Below are 17,625 nucleotides of genomic sequence, written 5' to 3'. Positions count from 1 at the left end.
AGAGCAAAACCTGTGGACCAATTGTGAAGAGGGAAGAAGAAAGGAAGGAAGGAAAGGAAGGAATATGGGAGGGGAAAAAAACAGATAAAAAGGAGAAGGAGGGGAAAGGAGGAAATAAAACACCTTAGCATCATTTATGGGGGGAGAAACAATCATATTTGGCAGGTATTTTCCCAAGTTCATTTTGATTTTTATTAAATAATCTTACCTTTGAGGTCCATGAAACCCAGGTCCTATGTCCTGCCCCTAATCTGATAAAAGTTAGATCGTTTGATCTCCCTCAGCCTAAATTTTCTCACCTGTAAAAAACAGAGGAAAGAACCCCAAGCCTGTCTGTGTTATTTGCATAGTGTAAGGATCAAAAGAGTTAAATGTTGTGAAAATATTTTGAAGATTTTTTAAATACCAAAAGAAACCCCCAAAACACACAAACTTTGCATCATGACACACTGCCATGGTAGCTGTACACATTTATTTTTTAGCCACAGGGCCCCTTGTGAAGAGCAGCTCTTAAGGGGAATCCCGCTCAGTGTGGGAAACAGATAAAAGCAGAGCCGACCTTTGGAGCAGGGATGAGGGACCCAGAGCTTCCCTCCTCCTCCTTGTCCCCTCCCACCTCCCATGACAGTGGGGGAGGGTCCCCACAGGCACTGCCCTGGCAAAGCGAGGGAGCTGAGACTGCACTGTGGTCTTGAGCAAGTCCCTGGCATCTGAGCCTCTCTTCCCCCCACCCCTGCAGTGTAAAAGGAAGGAGTTGGGTGAAAAGATCCCCGAGGCCTCTTCTAGCTCTGACATTCTGGAAACCTGAGTTTCTGGTCCTTATGTCATTAAAGGCACATGTCTCCTTCCATGTTCATAAACAGCCTCTGCACAGGCAGCATAACACACACACACACACACACACACACACACACGCTGAGGGTGAACCTCAATGCAGTACCCCGAGACACACTCGCTCTCTGGCCTCCGAACACTCTGGGCGTCAGCAGGGTCCACCAAGCCACTCGGGTCACAGCTGGGTGAGTGTGTCCATTCTCTCCGCAAATGTTTCCTGAGCTGCTTCTCCGTGAAAGGATGTGCTGGGCTAAGACAGGGACCCCAGAATGAACACACTTCAGTCCTGTCCGTGAGGAGCCTGCAGCACCGCGGAGAGATGGGACAGATGCAAACGGCTGGGCGGCGGGGCGCTAAGGGGAGGGATGGGCACACAGCAGGTGCTCGAGGGCTGCTGGCAGCTTCCCGGAGCCGCAGGAGGGCGCGGCCCCAGGGCCGGCCTTCTTGGCTCAGATCCTGGTTCCACAGCCATCCTGTGGCCCTGAGAAAGTCACTTCACTGCTCCACATCTCAGTTGCTTCACACTTAAAACGGAAATGATAATTAACTCCCCACTTCATAGGTTTTTGTGAGGATGAAAGGAGTTAAAACATAAAAAGCACTTAGAAGAGTCCCTGAAATGCAGCAATGCATTCAATAAATGATAACCAATGCATTCAATAAATAACTATTCCCAGCCCAAGGCCAAGTCCCCTCTCAGCAAGGATAGCATAGTGGTTCAAAGCGGCCTCCGGAGACAGATTGCCAGGGTTCCAGGCCCAGCTCAGCCACTTTCCAGCCACATCGCTTTGGACAAGTTGACATACTCCCCTAAGCCAGATGAAATGGCACAAAAACTGTTGAACACTTAGCCTCTGACATAGCAAGAACATCATCAGTGCTGGCAATTATGGTTGCTAATGGCTGCGAGATTGCAGGAAGAACTGTTTATCTTCAGCTGAAGGAACTGGGAAAGACATCGAGGTGAAGGTGACATTTCAGCTGACCAATTGGCATGTGCCTTGCTTTATGTGAGCCTGAGCTGAGTTCTGGCTATTGATAGATCTGCTCATCGCTCTCTGCATGTGCACTTCTAGTTCTCTTTCCTTTTTCTCTTTATATCTACAGGCAACATAACGATCACAAAACAAAACACAATTGTCTAAATAGATATAGAGATAAAGACAGAGATAGAGAGAGAAAGAGAGGAAGGAAGGAAGGAAGAAGGAAGGAAGGAAGGAAGGAAGGAAGGAAGGAAGGAAGGAAGGAAGGAAGGAGGGAAGGAGGGAAGGAGGGAAGGAAGGAGGGAGGGAGGGAGGGAAAGAAGGAGAGAGATAGGTATAGAAAGCTTAGGTTTAGGGGTGTATGTGTCTGTGTGTATTAGCCCTGTCATTCTGCTGTCCCCAAACCTTCCATGATCCCCTCTTACCATGACTGCTTAGCCTGGCCTTCAAAGCCCTTTGCTACCTTAGACTCTGAGAACGGACTGCCCTCTTGGGCTAACCTTACTTTCCACCCGGGACCCACTGAACTTACGTATCTGGGCAGATTCCTGCCTTCACACTTGAGCTCATAGTCTCCCTAACCTGAAAGGTTTGGGCCCATCCTGTTCATCTCTCATGACCTTAAGCCCGTCCTCCTCTTGCTGCCTTGCTTCCTGCATAGGATTCCGCACTTGCCTTTTGCTTCTCTGAGCCCCTTGGACCCCAGCACCTGTCAATTCTGGGTCCATGTGTATGTGTGTGTCATGTCTTCCCATTTAGGCCAGAGGTAATCTCAGAGCAAGGCCTGTCTCTCAGACTTCTTTGTGTTTCTTTCAACTCTGCCACACACCACCGCCGGTTTTAGCTCAGAGCCTTGTATGCTATAAGGATTCGATTAATATTAGCTGAAAGACCTTGGAAAATGAGTCAACATAAATAACCTACTAATATTTGAAAAATTAACATGTCCATCATTATTTTTAGGCACTACTGTATGCTCAGTATCATCATAGTTTATACTTGGAAATAAGAGAATAAATAAATAAAGGATAAAGTAACCATGCTAGAAAATTAAATCTAGACAGAAAAAAAGACAGTTACCCTAAAAAGAGAGTAAAAGGAATGTAATGCTTAAATCATATGATGCCAGCCACAGTTCAGAATGAGCTCAGGGAAGGGAAGGGTTAATAGGTATGGGGGAAAGTGGGTTCTGGCCCTGTGAACAACTGCAGGGAAGGAAATCCCCACTGCCCTGGCTTGCTTTCTGCAAAACAGTTTAGCTGTGTGAACAGCTAAGCCCTTGTCCCTCCGAGGGGGCAATTTCCAGGTTTAGCCCACCTGGGTGAGGGTCTTCACTGTGGAAGGGTTGGGAGTGCCTGGGAAGCATCTTGCCTCTTGTTGTTTCTCTCTGCCGGTATCTTAGAGCCCAGCGTGTCCAACACCGTGCAGTGGGGTTCTGAGCTCCTTGCCTCTCTGTCTCTGGTGTTGCCTGGGTGGCTCAGAGCAGGCCGGTCCTGAAGAGCCTGGGCCACCTTACATCTCCGCCTTCTTCTCATTGACAGATCGGTTACTGGAATGAAGATGATAAGTTTGTCCCTGCAGCCACAGACGCTCAAGCTGGGGGTGATAATTCAAGCGTTCAGAATAGGACATACATCGTCACTACAATCCTAGTGAGTACTCAGTCCTTCATCAAGGTTACTTGGGATTCATGCTGGACCAGCACAAGGGCTTTCCACCAGGAGCAAAAGCTTTTTGTCATTCTTCTCGACAAAACTGTCGAGATATAAACAGAGAGGGGGGAAAGGAATGCCCTGGAAATGAGAGGTTCTGAGTTATCATTCTGTACCTCTTAGGTTCACTATCTCATACTTTGTATCCTTGGGTAAACCACTTACCCTTTTTTGAGCCAGTTTTCCCATATATAAAATACGAAGGTGAGACTGAATTTTGCCCGTTTTCGTGTTCTGTCCTCTCTCAGTAGAAGCCATTTCCAAAGAAAGTCACCTGAAGTCCAGCATGTGATGTAGCTATAAGTGAAGCTGTTGTGATTTTCAATGATAGGTCATGAGAAACTTGGAGCCCACTCAGTCTCCTTCCCCTCTATGGTGCCCCCAGAGGTATCTACAAAAAATTCAAAATCTCCTGGAGCATAATTTGAAAAGCTGTGAACCATATCTTAATGATAAATCATTCTTGTCTTAATAAAGTTTGCTTCCTTAACCGAAGATGCTTGTAATGGGGTAGGGGGTGCAGAAATTGAGGACGTGGATTTAGGGTCTAGAGAGCCTTCGCCAGTGTTAACCAATGTTTGTGATGCCCTCCTCTTCCATGCCAAAGCCCTCCCTGCCCACAGGTGAGCCTGTAACCCACATTCCCTGTCTCCCCATTTCTCTACCAGGAAGATCCGTATGTGATGCTCAAGAAGAATGCCAACCAGTTTGAGGGCAATGACCGCTACGAGGGATACTGCGTCGAGCTGGCGGCAGAGATTGCCAAGCACGTGGGCTACTCCTACCGTCTTGAGATCGTCAGTGATGGAAAATACGGAGCCCGAGACCCTGACACGAAGGCCTGGAACGGCATGGTTGGAGAGCTGGTCTACGGAGTAAGTTTGCCCCAGGGCGCAGAGTTGGAGGGCAAAGCCAGACGGTTTGACGGGAAATCATTTGGTGGTTTGGTGACCCTGCCCACAGATGCTTATTAGACCCTATACTTGAGTAGTGTTGCTGCTGAATAGATGAGCTGGCCAAAATCCAAGGTCTTAAGACACTCTCTGTTCAGGTTCCTGGTCCCGGCTCCCTCAGCCCCACTAAGTGTCCTGTGACTTCGGTTGATTGTTGTCCAAAACAGGTGACAGTGTAGCTCCGTGATCGGTTTTCCCCAAGACAGACTGCTGAGTTGCCACTCCTTTGCAAAGAGTTACTGTGGCTCTCTCAGTATTAGTTTCTTCTCTGGTATTAGATACATCTGGATCCAAACTGTCTAGTCACTTGACCTTCCACTCCTTCTCATGAAACTTCCAATTCCACCAAACTGCCCCTCACTCACTCTGTTTCCCAGAGTGCTCCCTTCCATTCTCCACCTTTAAAATCCTACTCCTTCAAAATAGTGCTTTTTCCAAGGTGTCATTTCTTTCTCCCCATAACAGGTGTGAACTCCCCTTTTAACTATTCTCACCTTCCCCTGTAGAATTTAGTGTCTACTTTTTTTTATGGCTTTCCCTGCCTGATGTAATGGTTATCTGTGTAATAGGGATAGGTCTGCTCTATCTTTATATATCACTCACCACACTTGAAATAACTCCATGCACAGTTGCTATAAAGTCTTCAATAAATTAAAGAAGTTTGGAGAAGCCACCGAATGCCCCACATTAAGTATTTACGGCATCACTGTGAAGCTAAAGGTCTGATCCCAGTCCCCAAAGATCTTAACATTTTATGGGGTAGAAAAGATAATGAGAAAGAATAGTAAACAATAGCATGGAACTGAGCAGTTAAGTTGTATGGTTCAGATGAGAGGCTCGTGTGAGTTAGTCTAGCCCTCGGGGAGGATGTGGAACTTAAGAAGTGGCCGTGTATAAATAGAAAGAGAGAAAAGCAGCCCAGGAATTTCTAAAGTGTAAAAATAGGATGGTAGTGGACATGAGCAAGGTGTGAGAGGAGAGTGAGAAAATACTGATGGTTTTGTCGAGGGCTTGGATCCAGGAGTGGTCAGGGGTGAGTTTGAATAAGAAATGGCAGGGAGAAGGGTGTGGGTGCGTCAGTGGGAGATCATGAGGGTACCTGAATAGAGAAACAGAGGCCATGGAAGAAGCATCAGCTGCCACGTGCAGGAAAGGGGCCACCGGGGCTTCGCTGGAAAATGGAAAACTCCAAGCTGGGTCTTGGGGCTGAAGCGGATGCGAAGCCCCAGGTAGATGTTAAGTGCCGGTCAGGAGGGGCAACAATTTATGAGGTTATTAAATCTCCTAGTCTCATATCAGGGCAGGAGGAGTCATGATGACCGTGAGAGATATATAAAGGGAATTCAAAGAAGAAAAGGATGGAATAAAAAAAAAAAATCTTCCTCAGGGAGGTGGCTTTTGAGATGACCTGTGAAGGTGGCTAAGGAGTCGAGGAATGGGCTGTGCCTCTCCCCTTCCTTATTCCCCTTGGAGGCTCCATTGATGAAAGCTGGAGACATGGATGGTGCACGCTGCCTCTGGAGGCTAGTTTCCATGGGAACGCCCACCAAGCTCTTAAGGTCATCCCCATGGCAACTGCTGTGAACTTTTCACCTTCTCCAGCATTTCTCTTCACCTTCACCTCATGTAGTGCAGTTCCCTAGGTGAAAAGTCCATGATGTGGGCAGAACAATGGTCCGATCATCCTGAGGACAAGCCCCCCAATAGCCAGCAGCCAGGGGTGAGTCATCGGCTCACCAGGGCTCAGCAAGCTAGAGCTACCTCTGGATGGCAGTGCCTCTGCAGCGAGCTTTGTTCCAGACTCCTCCCCGTCACCAGGCCCGTCCCGCAGCCCAGTAAAAACCGTCTTCTGACTCTCCATGATGGACATAATTGGATGCCTGTCCTTTATCTTTAGTTTGGCTTCCCTTCCCTTCCCTTTTTCCCTTCCCGTTCCTCTGAGGAAGAACAGAGAGGTTTGGGGAAGTATCTCACAACCTCAAACAACAAGAAAGGTCAGGAAAAATTCATCTGGAGGCCTCCAGATTTATTCCTTCAGTGCCTTTTAAATAGCTAAGTCAATCAGGGTCTCTCTTACCTCCTTTTACTCCTCCTTGTTCTCATAAGCAATGATAGTAGTAACATTTCATCACATAGCATATGCCAGGTGCTATGCTAGACACTCACATTCTTTCATGTACTCCTCGTATCAGCCCCATAAAGTAGATAAGATCATTGTCCACATTTTATATTATCTAAGCACTACGTTAGATAATTTGGCACAGGAAGCGCAGCTAGTGAAAGCAGAGTCAGGACACACAGCCCCGGCTCTGTCCTCCACGCTGGGACATACTGCCTCTGCAGCAATCACACCATCCAAATGCTGGACTGCAAAGCCGATATTAACGGAGAGAACAGCAAGTGTCTGCATTTGGAGATGCCACACGCAGCAAATGAAATGTCTGCTTTTTGCATAGATCTGTCTTTTTGCCTTCTTCCCAGCTGTCTTCCTGTCTCTCCTTTGTCTTAGTGGAGCAGAAAAAGAGTGAGGTTCACAGTTAGACACCTGGATTTGAGTCTCACTTCTGTCAACTTCCTGATTGCATGACTCCACCGTGGGCCACCCCAGTAAAACGGGGAAAGCGAATCCTTTACCACAGGGCGGTGATGGGGAGCATTCATCTATGCAGTGCCTGGCTCAGAGTAAATCTCCATCCCTCATAGTGTGAATCACTTTTTGCTTTTTCCCACCAGATTGAAACTGTGTCCTGTTTTCCCAGGATTGTCTCTTGACATCACATATTTTGTTTGGGGATGTCCTGGGGCAGCAATTCTCAAAGTGTGGTCCCCGGACCACCAGCAGCAGCAGCATCCCCTGCGAACTTGTTAGAAATGCAAATTCTCACGTCTTACCCCAGATTCACTGAATCTAGAAACTCTGCCATGCATGTTTTTAAAAGCCCTCCAGGTGATTCCGACGTACCCACGCTCAAGTGCGAGAGCCATTGTCCTAAGATGTCAGTTTAAGAAAATAATTTTGAGTGCCTATAAATGCTCACATTTCACAGTACTTCATGTATTTGAATTATTTTGACCCTCACAAAATAATCCTGTGAAATAGCCAAAACTAGAATGATTACACTTTTTTTAATGAGAATATTGATATCCAAGAAGAAAACTGTTTCACTCAAGGCCACACTGTCAGCAAGTTGCAGAGAAGAGCAGCCTGGTCTTCACTCTGCTCCACTCTCGACCAACCCTGTGAAGCTCCAGTAACTACGTCAGGTGGTAGAAATTAATTCCTGAGGCCTGTCAGTCAATATCAACCAAGCTAAAACACTGCTGCTTTGCACAAACCGCCTTTCCTCTCTGGATCTGAATTTCTTATCCATAAAATGAAGCAGTTGAACTTAGCATCTCCCACTGTTTGCATCCTGCATCCATGGGTCTTTTGATGCTTAGGGAAATGAATGACCCATGGCCAAATAAGTTTGGAAATACTGCCTCCTACCTACCCCTCTTGGAAATTCTCGGTGCCTATTGGTCATTTAAAGGTTCCGAGAAGTCCAAAAGTAACCTGTTTAAATCCCACACGTTTCCCATACATGCACATTTTTGTGTTATTTTCATGTTATTAACATCTTTCCAGAAATCATGTTCCATGGAACAAATTTTTGAACTGCTAATGAAGTAAGCATTAAGACTGTATGGATCTATGATTCTCCAGTCTACGATCCCTTTTATTAACTCACATCAGAAAGCAATAAACAAATGCATTCAATACCATTTACCCCTTTCAGAGCTTGTGTCTTTATCTGGCTCCTTTCTGGGTCACTTGTGGTCAATCCCTTTGAGTCACTCCCATTACTTTTCTCCCCCATTCCTTTTCTGTTGGGTTGCAGAGAAAAGAGTAGCTATCTTCTCCCTTGCACTGGCTTGTATTCATAAAAAATTATCAAGATTTATACAGCAAGTGTTGGGGGAAGAAAATAGATTACTATGAAATTCAAACCTGACTCCACATTGCTTTATGGGAAGTTTCTTTCTGTAGGTGAGAACTTAAGTCATTCTGAAGCGAGGCTTTTTATTCCACTTAAAGCACCTTCTCAATAATCCCAGCCAATGAGAGTAACCAGTGGAAATCATCTGAATGCAACAGCCGGCTGGTGGGTGGGCAGGGTTTTCATCTGCACAGCATCTGTCACCAGTCTCACATCTGGACTGTTGCACAGAGTCATAAGAGAAAGCAATTTGCCTCAAACAGACTTGCATGGGCCTGTCTCTCAGCTCAGAAATCAATGCTGTGGCTTCTGTCCACAGAAACCCTCTTGGGTTTCCAGGATCTCTTGATCACAGGCCAATAGAGCAGAGCATTTTTATTGAGTAGATGCCAGTGCTTCTGCTGTTAGAGAGAGGTGGGAAAGACAGAGGAGCAAGGCCTGGTGAGCTCACGTGAAAGGATAAACATTTCTTACAATCTTTTCTTGCTTATCTACTTGCCAGATTTGAAATTTAAAAATGGGATTATTGGTATATTTCTTAGCAGTCTTCCTGGGGGAAAAAAATTAGTTATGATGCTATTTTACCTTATCACTGCCAGGCCTTTAACTCACGTGGTTCCCTCCTCCTGGGATGCTATTCAGTGCCAGAACAACCTGTCAAAATTGCACCCTTCCTTCAATGCCAAATTTACATGTAACCTCTTCCGTGATACAGTCCCTGATCTCCCCAGCCAGGATAAATCTCTCCCTGGTCTCCCATAGCATTTTGTGTCTCTTGGATAGTACATATCCCGTACACCATGTAGGCTGAAAAATTGTGTGTGTGTGTGTGTGAATCTCTCCTACTAGTTTGTAATTTCCTGAATGTCGGGACTATAGTTACCTACAAGTTTCTAGCCTAGAGCCTGCACATAATAAGTGTTCAATAAATGTCTATCGAGTTAAATTTGCCAGAACTACCTTGTTAGCCTGGATTAAGAGAAGCCCAATTCAAACTGGCTTAGGCAAGCAGAAGCATTGGCTCATATTCTCTCCAACAGAGGAATGTTCCTAGGGAGTCCAGGGTAACCCCTGAATTTAGAGTGGCCCAAATTACTGGGCATCAAGGATCATCCTCTGTATCTCTCGGCTCTGGCTCTCAGAGCTAATTCTCACTAAACCCACTTAGGTCCTATGCCATCCTTGAATGAACCATTCTGGCCAGGGGGTGAAAGATGCTGAGTGGCCAGACCTGGGTCACATGCTTCCCCATGTGACCAGAGTGATTAGCCCCATTCCAACCTGGAGGACCGAGAGCAGGATAGGAGTGTTTCTCCTAGCAGAAGAAGGAGGCATGGCTGCTGGGCAGGCAAAAATAACAGATATCATGACAGCCTTCTTTTTGCAGGATGAGGAAGAAGACTTTAATAATTAGAACTGTCAAATAAATGGGACAATCTCTCCTGTAAGATATGGAGCTGATCATCTATTTGTCAGAAATATTTTATAGAATAGGAGGGGTTGGATTTCCCACTCTCACATCCTTTAAGATTATAAAGAATAGTCACAGTGAAGAGAGAAACGAGAGCTGCTGGGCTCAACTGCATTTTTTTTTTTTTTTTTTTTTTTTTTTTTTTTTTGCAGAGAGCAGATGTGGCTGTGGCCCCCTTGACCATCACCTTGGTCCGGGAAGAGGTTATAGATTTCTCCAAGCCATTTATGAGTTTGGGGATCTCCATCATGATTAAAAAACCACAGAAATCCAAGCCGGGGGTCTTCTCCTTCCTTGATCCTTTGGCTTATGAGATTTGGATGTGCATTGTTTTTGCCTACATTGGAGTGAGTGTCGTCCTCTTCCTGGTCAGCCGCTTCAGCCCCTATGAATGGCACAGTGAAGAGTTTGAGGAAGGACGGGACCAGACAACCAGTGACCAGTCCAATGAATTTGGGATATTCAACAGCCTGTGGTTCTCCCTGGGAGCCTTCATGCAGCAAGGATGTGACATTTCTCCCAGGTCAGTCAGCCCTTCTCAACTCCTTTCTTTGCTCAATGCTATTTTTTGGAGGGGAAATAATACTGGAAAGTTAAGAGATGGGAGTTATTTCCAGACTTCATTGTATTCAGTTTTTCAACTCTTCTTTAGAGTCAACTGTCCATTGCATACTGTGGATTGTCTGGAGGATCCTGTGGCTGGGCCACTCTGTCTGCTTTCTGGTTGATGGGCTCTGTCAAGATTCATAGGCATAATCACAACTTTGATGTTCTGTAGCTGAAGAGTACAAAGAAAGGACTGGGTGGATAGTGTGGTATAACTAACATTTATTGAGCACCTACCATATGCCAAGCGAGTTTCTGAGTCCTGCACATGCATTATCTCATTGAGTCTTTACAGAAGCATAAGGTGGAACTCTCATTATATCCCCTTTTACAAAGGACAAACAACAGATATGCTGCATATTTTGCCAAGGTTACACGACCAGTAGACAAGCGAGTTGAGATTCAGATCACTGTCCTATACTACTTCTGCATGGTGGAAAGAGCACCAGACTATGAGTGGCTTCTAGCACTGGCTCTATCTAGCACATGGGCTCCCTCCGTGGTCCTGGGCAAATCACTGCACCCTAGTAGACCTTGGCTTCATTCAACCTAAAGAGAAAAAGGTTTTCCTCTTCTTGGTTCTGAGAAAGTCCCTGGAAATTATCTAGCTCCCATGGTAAATATGTTTCTTGTGGTTCAAAAATGGATTTTCTCAGAGGTGCCTCAGGTATCTCAATGAAAGTACTAGTGTAATCAAATCAGTGGGGTTTCAGGCCCCCACATGAAACCAGAGTAGCTCCGCTTTTGTCAGTTTTATATATTGGATTTCTGAATATAATTTATTTTGAAAAAAGTGATTCTGAAGATAAGGAGAAAAGGGTAGAAAGGAGAGAAGGAACAAAAAAATTGGAAAACTACCAATCTAGACTAATCACCACATTTACTGACCTCCTGTCTTTATGTGTAATGATCTTTTGACTACATTCTGGAATATTCATCCTATTAAGTACAATTCTCCTCTGATTTACCTCTTCAATAAGCACTGATTTCCTTTTACAGTTACTTAATGTCTATGAATTCTTTTTCTGTTAGGCATTCCCTGGTAGATTACCAAATTTCAAAAGAGCACAGGGAGTCATGGCTCAGATGTCGGCCTCCATGGATGGATCTGAGGGCACAAGGGCATAAATATCAAGGCCTCACAGACGTGTTCTGGAGGCATCCTTACCACCTGTCTATGTTTTGCATTTTAGTGTCAATGGGGACCGATTCTCCTAAGGGGCAACAGAGTAAAATCTTTCTAACAAGCTTCCCTCAGGATTTATTTTGCCTGCTGCATAACTTAGAAAGTCTCATCGTTCATTATGATCTTGTTTTTCTTTAAATAAGAAGACAGTCGGGGTGGGGGGCGTGGGAGAGGAGGTGTGAGACTGGATGCTTGGCCAATACTGGCAAACACATGGTGAAGAGTAGAAGGAACCAAACAGGGGAAGGGCTTGCTTAAAAATAAATCAGGCCAGTAGATAAACAGTGGGAAAAAATGATTCTTATCTAGTCAGTACAATGTAGGACCATCAAAACACGCACATGTCAAAAAAGATTCGTGAGCCTATTTTTCTCCATTACTTGAGTGGGCATCTTGCCTCTTATCGGCACTTTGTGGTCTGACATCAGGTTGTGTTTTCATGCTCTCCACTATTCTTTGAGAGGTCTCAAGCTCATGGTCCACAAACTGAATCCTCTGTCGGGCACGTTTTTGTTTAATCTATAAAGAATTTGGCAACGGTTGTCCAAAACCGAGTGGTGGCCATCCTCTTAACAGGTCCACGCATTCACCAGTTCACCACAACCCCCACCTGACATTTTTCACCCCTGAGTTACTCCGATGGTCCCTGAGAGTATTGGAGTGTGTGACCTCTGGCTGCAAGAGGATTTTCAAACTCTGTTTTCTGGACTTCTGGGGTTCCATTGGGGTATCTTAGGAGCTGACACCAAGGTTAAGATGAAAGTGTACAGCAATGCACTCAGTCTCCCTTCTCCCTGGTTTTACTAAAACAACTCTATTCTATGCCTCTATTCATTGATAAAATGGAAATAACTGTTCCTACCTCAAGTATTGTTGTAAGGTTTAAGAGATTGATACATAGAACCTATGACACAGTACTCAGCCTTCACTTAGGAAGCGCTGTAAAATGAATGCTATTTTTTATTATTTTCATGATTTTATATATCGGACTTTGACTAAACTTCACTAGAAGAAAGGATGCCACTGCGCACACTGGTTTGAAAGCCCAGTACCCTCTTCTGGAGAAATCCATGGACACAGCAGAAATAGCCAGTGGTTCTCTCCAGAGACCAACAATATCTGGCCTCCTGAGGCTCCTCCTTGTAGAAGCTGGGAGGAAGGATTTGTGACTTTGGATGAAAGGTCTGACAAGAAGAGTTAACTGCCAGAATAAGGAGTTTGATCCACTTGACATGGATTTTTCCCTATCATGCCCACCCTGTCCAATCCCAGAGTTTAGGAGCTTGTAGAAACCCCCATTAGAATTAGAATATGCATCACAATGTTTCTTAGAAATATAAGTTGAAAAGACACATACTTCATCTCACCTTGGACCAGACAAAAAGGCAAGGGCACTAAGACAGTGATCAGGGCCAGAGACCAAGTAGACAATAAAAAACACCAACAGAAACTTTTGTTGTTGTTTACATATTTCCTCACAAAGTCCCTAAGTTTCATGAGTCTCTGATATACACAGCACTTTGCAAGACACTCTGGGTGCTACAGTTAAAGGGACTTCTAGGGGTTTGCATACATCAAACATCTTTCCAAGTGAGCTTCAATTAATTGTTCTTGACGCTTATTTAAAGAATCTATTGTAAACCCTCACTAATTTAGAATTCAAGAAAGTAAGTTCCATATGAATTGCATGTGTCTACACTGAGCCACAAGTAGCTGTATCTCTTTCTAATCTTTTAAAGGTTACTGTTAATGTCTAGTAACCAAAAACCAACAAAATGTGATCAAATGTGGTTGTCTACAAGTAATAAAAAAAAAAAAAACCTGACCACAGTAATGTGAACAGATAGAGGGTTATCTTTCTCGAACTGTAAGAAAAGTGGTGGTAGGAAGTGGCTCGTGCCTCAATGAAATCAGGATTGGCTGTTCTGTGATTTTTCTCGGCCTTTTAGTCTTGGTCACAAGATGGCAGCTCCTAGGTATCGTGCCCAAATTCAAGCAGCATGAAGGGAAAGAAGTGCCACCTCCTATTTCTGTCTCTGTGGATCAGAAAAACAAAAGTTTAACAAAATACTCTCCACTCCACACAGATGTCTGCTTTTATCTCATTGAGCAGAGCCATGATATTTCTAGTGGTAAGGGAGGCTAGAAGATAAGGATTTAGGTTTTCTAGCCTCTAGAGTAGAAGAGGTAGGAAAGGATATTGCGGGGGGGTGAGGGTTACCAGCAACATTGGCCGTTGGGCCTAAAATCAATGTTTTCTGCGCTAGCATCACAAATAGATAAAAATAATCTGGTACTAGCACAGGCAATGAATGATGTGTGCCAGCAAATGCTACTGAAATGCTTTAAAGACTCCTCCCTGCTCCCTTTGAAATGTTTATTTGATAAATTGGTTTTGTGTAACCTATTACAAGGTGAAAGTTAAAATTCAGTTTAGCTGTGATCACGCATTATGATTTTTTTCATTAGTTTGATGGTGAGATTAAAAAGCCATCTATGAATTGACTTTGTAGGCCTATTTCTTGTGCCCGAAGACCCATTTTTAATAGATATTTTCGATTCCTTTTTCCATACAGAGAACGTTTTAAGAAGAGATATATTAAAGAAGGAACAAAAATTATCATAGAGAAAATTTATCTCTAGTTCCCCCAACTTCTTTTTCTGCACACTTGCCCCCTCTTTGTGGCCAACATCATTCATTTATTCAACAGATATTACAAACTGCCTACAGCATGCATGGCGCTGGGTGCTGAGGATATAAAAATATATTGATGAGGGAGCGTGGGGGGTAGGAGACTTTGCTTCCAGGAGCTGGCAGTATAGTGATATAAGACAGACATTAAACAAACAATTGTGAATGTATAAATTGGGATGTGCTATGAATAAAATGAACCTGCTGTTGCAATAGATAATAAAGGAAGTGGAATTAAAGGAGATTCACTTGGAGTGTTCTGAGAAGGTTTCTCTGAGGAGCTGATGGGTAAGAGGGAGCTAAGCTTGTATAGAGCTGGCAGACATAAATAGCCATGTGCAGAGGTTCTCGGGTGGAAAAGAACTTAGGGCTCTTGAGGACTGGAGGAGCGACCAGACCAGCATGTCTGGCTACAGTGAGTGAAGAGAACAGTGCTTTGAGATGATATTGGAGAAAGAGGCAGGGGCCAAATCACGCAGGGCTCTGTGGCCATAGTATGAATTTGATGTTTTACTTTAGATGCAGTGGCAAGCCATTGGAGGGTTTTAAGCAAGGGAAGGATTGATTTGCATGCTAAAGTGCCAGCCTAGGGAGCTATGAGGAAATGAATTTGGGCAGAGAAAAGTCCAGAGTGGAAGCAGAGGGACCAAGCAAGAGGCTCTCACTGCCATCCCGGGGAAATTACAGTGACAGAAATTACAGTGACAGTCATGGACATGGATTTATGTTCTGCTCTGAAACTAGGATTGACAAGACTTGCTGATAGATTGATCTATGAGGATGAGGAGAGGGAGGATTCGAGGGTGAATCCAAGAAGGAAGGGAGCATTTGGAAAACAGGGAGCTGCAGTTCCAGGGACCATTAGCTCTGAGCGGGACCATTAGGATGCTCTAATTTATCCATCTCATGTTACACATGAGGAAACTGAGGCAAGAGAAGAGAGAAAAGGGATTTTCTCTAAAATTGCCCAGAGAATATCTGTGGCCAGTTGACACCTAATCCAATGCTACCTTCCCGTGCATACTAAGAGCGAGCCTCTTCCACTCCCTATGCTCACAGCCCCCACTCTCCCAATGGCTTCTCCATGGTGTCAGTACTTGTCTGGGTTCAGATGACCCTAGCAAGGAGACTGAGACAAGCTTGGAAGGTCCTAGGGGAATAGAGGAAAATGGGAAATTATGATTTCAGCTCTCAGAACTCTTCCTTTTATTCCTGATCATAGACGGTATTAGCATGCATGATAATTATCTCCACCTGGTGAAGATAATTATTACTCTCAGGGAGAAGTCTCGGGTGGGGGAGTGGTGGCACTTTGGAGATCTGGAACCCTATATCATGCCCCCCAACGAATTTACTTGTTGGGGGCCCTGTAACTGTCTCACCATGGGAACAAGGTGGCCGATGCAAACAGTCCAAGCTGATAACCAATGACAGCCTGACCTTTGCGTTCACACACAAATTCCTCAGCAGCCAGCCTGCCTCCGGTGCTGAGAGATGGTGAGAAACCTACCCGCTTCCTCCTCCTGCTCTCTGCCCTCCCCTCCCAGAGAAGGCCATGCAAACCCATTTTTCTTGCTCATCTTGATGTAGCTGGAGTGTTTGTGGGGCAAGAAGGAGGCTGGAACTAAAATACTCAGAGAAGTTGATGGAAGCAGCCTGAATTATAAAACATCTTGCATTTGAAAGCACAAGCTTTATTTAGGCCACAGGTTCATTGCTGCAAGGAACAGTGTCACAAGGATGTGTGGACAACCATGAGGCAGGAAATGTGTGATAGATGCTCTGGGTCTTGAGTTTGGGTATGGGGGGTTCTGCTGGGATCCCCCACATGTCAGAATCACCTGGGATCTTTGTCCAAATGCAGATTCTCAGACCTACTTAAATCTCTGCAATAGGAAACTCTGCAGTTGGAGAGAGAGTTCCGCATGTTTAACAAGCCCCCATCCCCTGTCTGCCTCAGTGCAGATGGGCATTAAAGTTTGAAAGTCATTGAACTAGGGTGCTGTCCAGGGAGGTCAGCTTAGAAGTACGAAAGCAAGGTCCATGGTGCAGATGGAAATCGTGTCAAGCGTGAGTAGTAAACACTGAGCCCAGGGTCTGCACGCTCACTTCCCTGGAGTGTGTTACCTGCTAGATGAGCCAGGCCCTGTGGCCACTGAAGGTAGAGACCTTGCTGGTGACCCCTGCTCCTGCAGGCCAGGCTACCAGGAGGAGCTCACAAAGGAATCCACCAGTGTGTGTTCCCCTTGACTGCTTTTCCCTCACCATTAGCAAGCAGCACCAACACAGAGGGATTGGCCCAGGGGAGGTGATTCTGCAGTCCAGTTGTGGCAGGTGTGACATTTGCGTGAACTGTCTATGGGTGGAGCCCATCGTGAGGGAGGAGGGGTGACTCTAGATCAATGCCTCCTACTTTTTAGTTCTAATCTCTGCCACTGAGCAGTTTCACAGACCTTTGGGAAGCAGAAGAGTAGAAGTTTCAGCCCCAAAATCTCCAAAAGGGGCGTAGAAGTATTACAATGAATGCAGTGACAGGAGAATAAAAGCCTTCACTGGATTTGCAAACGAAAGCATCATTTTCCGTGTCTCAGACAGCAATTCCGGCCATCAGCAAAGGGGCAGTCTCACTATTCTCTCTCTGGGTTGCTCTGCAAGTCTCTGCAAGTTTAATTGAGGGAGAGATTCTTTTTTCTCCAAAATCACAATAGGTAAATTTTCAGAAAGTTTTTCACAGAGCTGAAAGGGGTGTTTAGAACCAGTGATTCATGTATTCACTCGTTAAGTGTTTCTTTGGCACGTGTTATGGACTTATGGCAAGCGTGCTTCCAGGTGCTGTGGGAGACAACACTGAACGAAGCAGACAAAATGCCCTGCCCTCCTGGAGCTTGCATTCCAGCGGGAGGACACAGGCAATAAACAAAATAAAAATGCCATCAACGCCCCCATCCCAGTTGGATAGGTGAGGATTCTGGCTTCCCAGGAGGGGAAGGGACTTAGTCAAGATCACACTGATGGTCACTGTAAGTTCAGTAGCACAAGAATGGAGGTCCGCTGGGGCAGTGGTGAGCCGCATGCGTGTGTCAGCTAAAGAGAGCAGCACCCGCTCAGTTCTGGGCAGACATTGCCATGGGGACTCTGTGAAAGTCAAACAAAAGCATGACTGGATTCAGCTTGTGGGCCTCCAGTTTGAGACCCCTGCAAGAAGGGT

The 17,625-nt window shown here is 45.2% G+C and overlaps 1 protein-coding gene across 4 annotated transcripts in view; it reads left to right on the top strand.

Moving 5' to 3' along the window:
- GRIA1 (glutamate ionotropic receptor AMPA type subunit 1) overlaps window positions 1–17,625 on the top strand; it is a 299,116-nt gene that overhangs the window by 195,851 nt on the left and 85,640 nt on the right. For all 4 annotated transcript variants that reach the window (XM_045551319.1, XM_045551318.1, XM_045551317.1 and 1 more), the window contains 3 exons: window positions 3,359–3,469; window positions 4,198–4,404; window positions 10,086–10,456. In XM_045551319.1, the coding sequence (XP_045407275.1) occupies window positions 3,359–3,469; window positions 4,198–4,404; window positions 10,086–10,456 (689 nt within the window). The remainder of the gene's footprint in view (window positions 1–3,358; window positions 3,470–4,197; window positions 4,405–10,085; window positions 10,457–17,625) is intronic.

Source organism: Lemur catta, chromosome 5, assembly GCF_020740605.2.
Source record: "Lemur catta isolate mLemCat1 chromosome 5, mLemCat1.pri, whole genome shotgun sequence".
Lineage (NCBI taxonomy): Eukaryota > Metazoa > Chordata > Mammalia > Primates > Lemuridae > Lemur > Lemur catta.
Note: the sequence above shows the minus strand (reverse complement) of the source record. Positions and strands in the feature narration are given on the sequence as shown.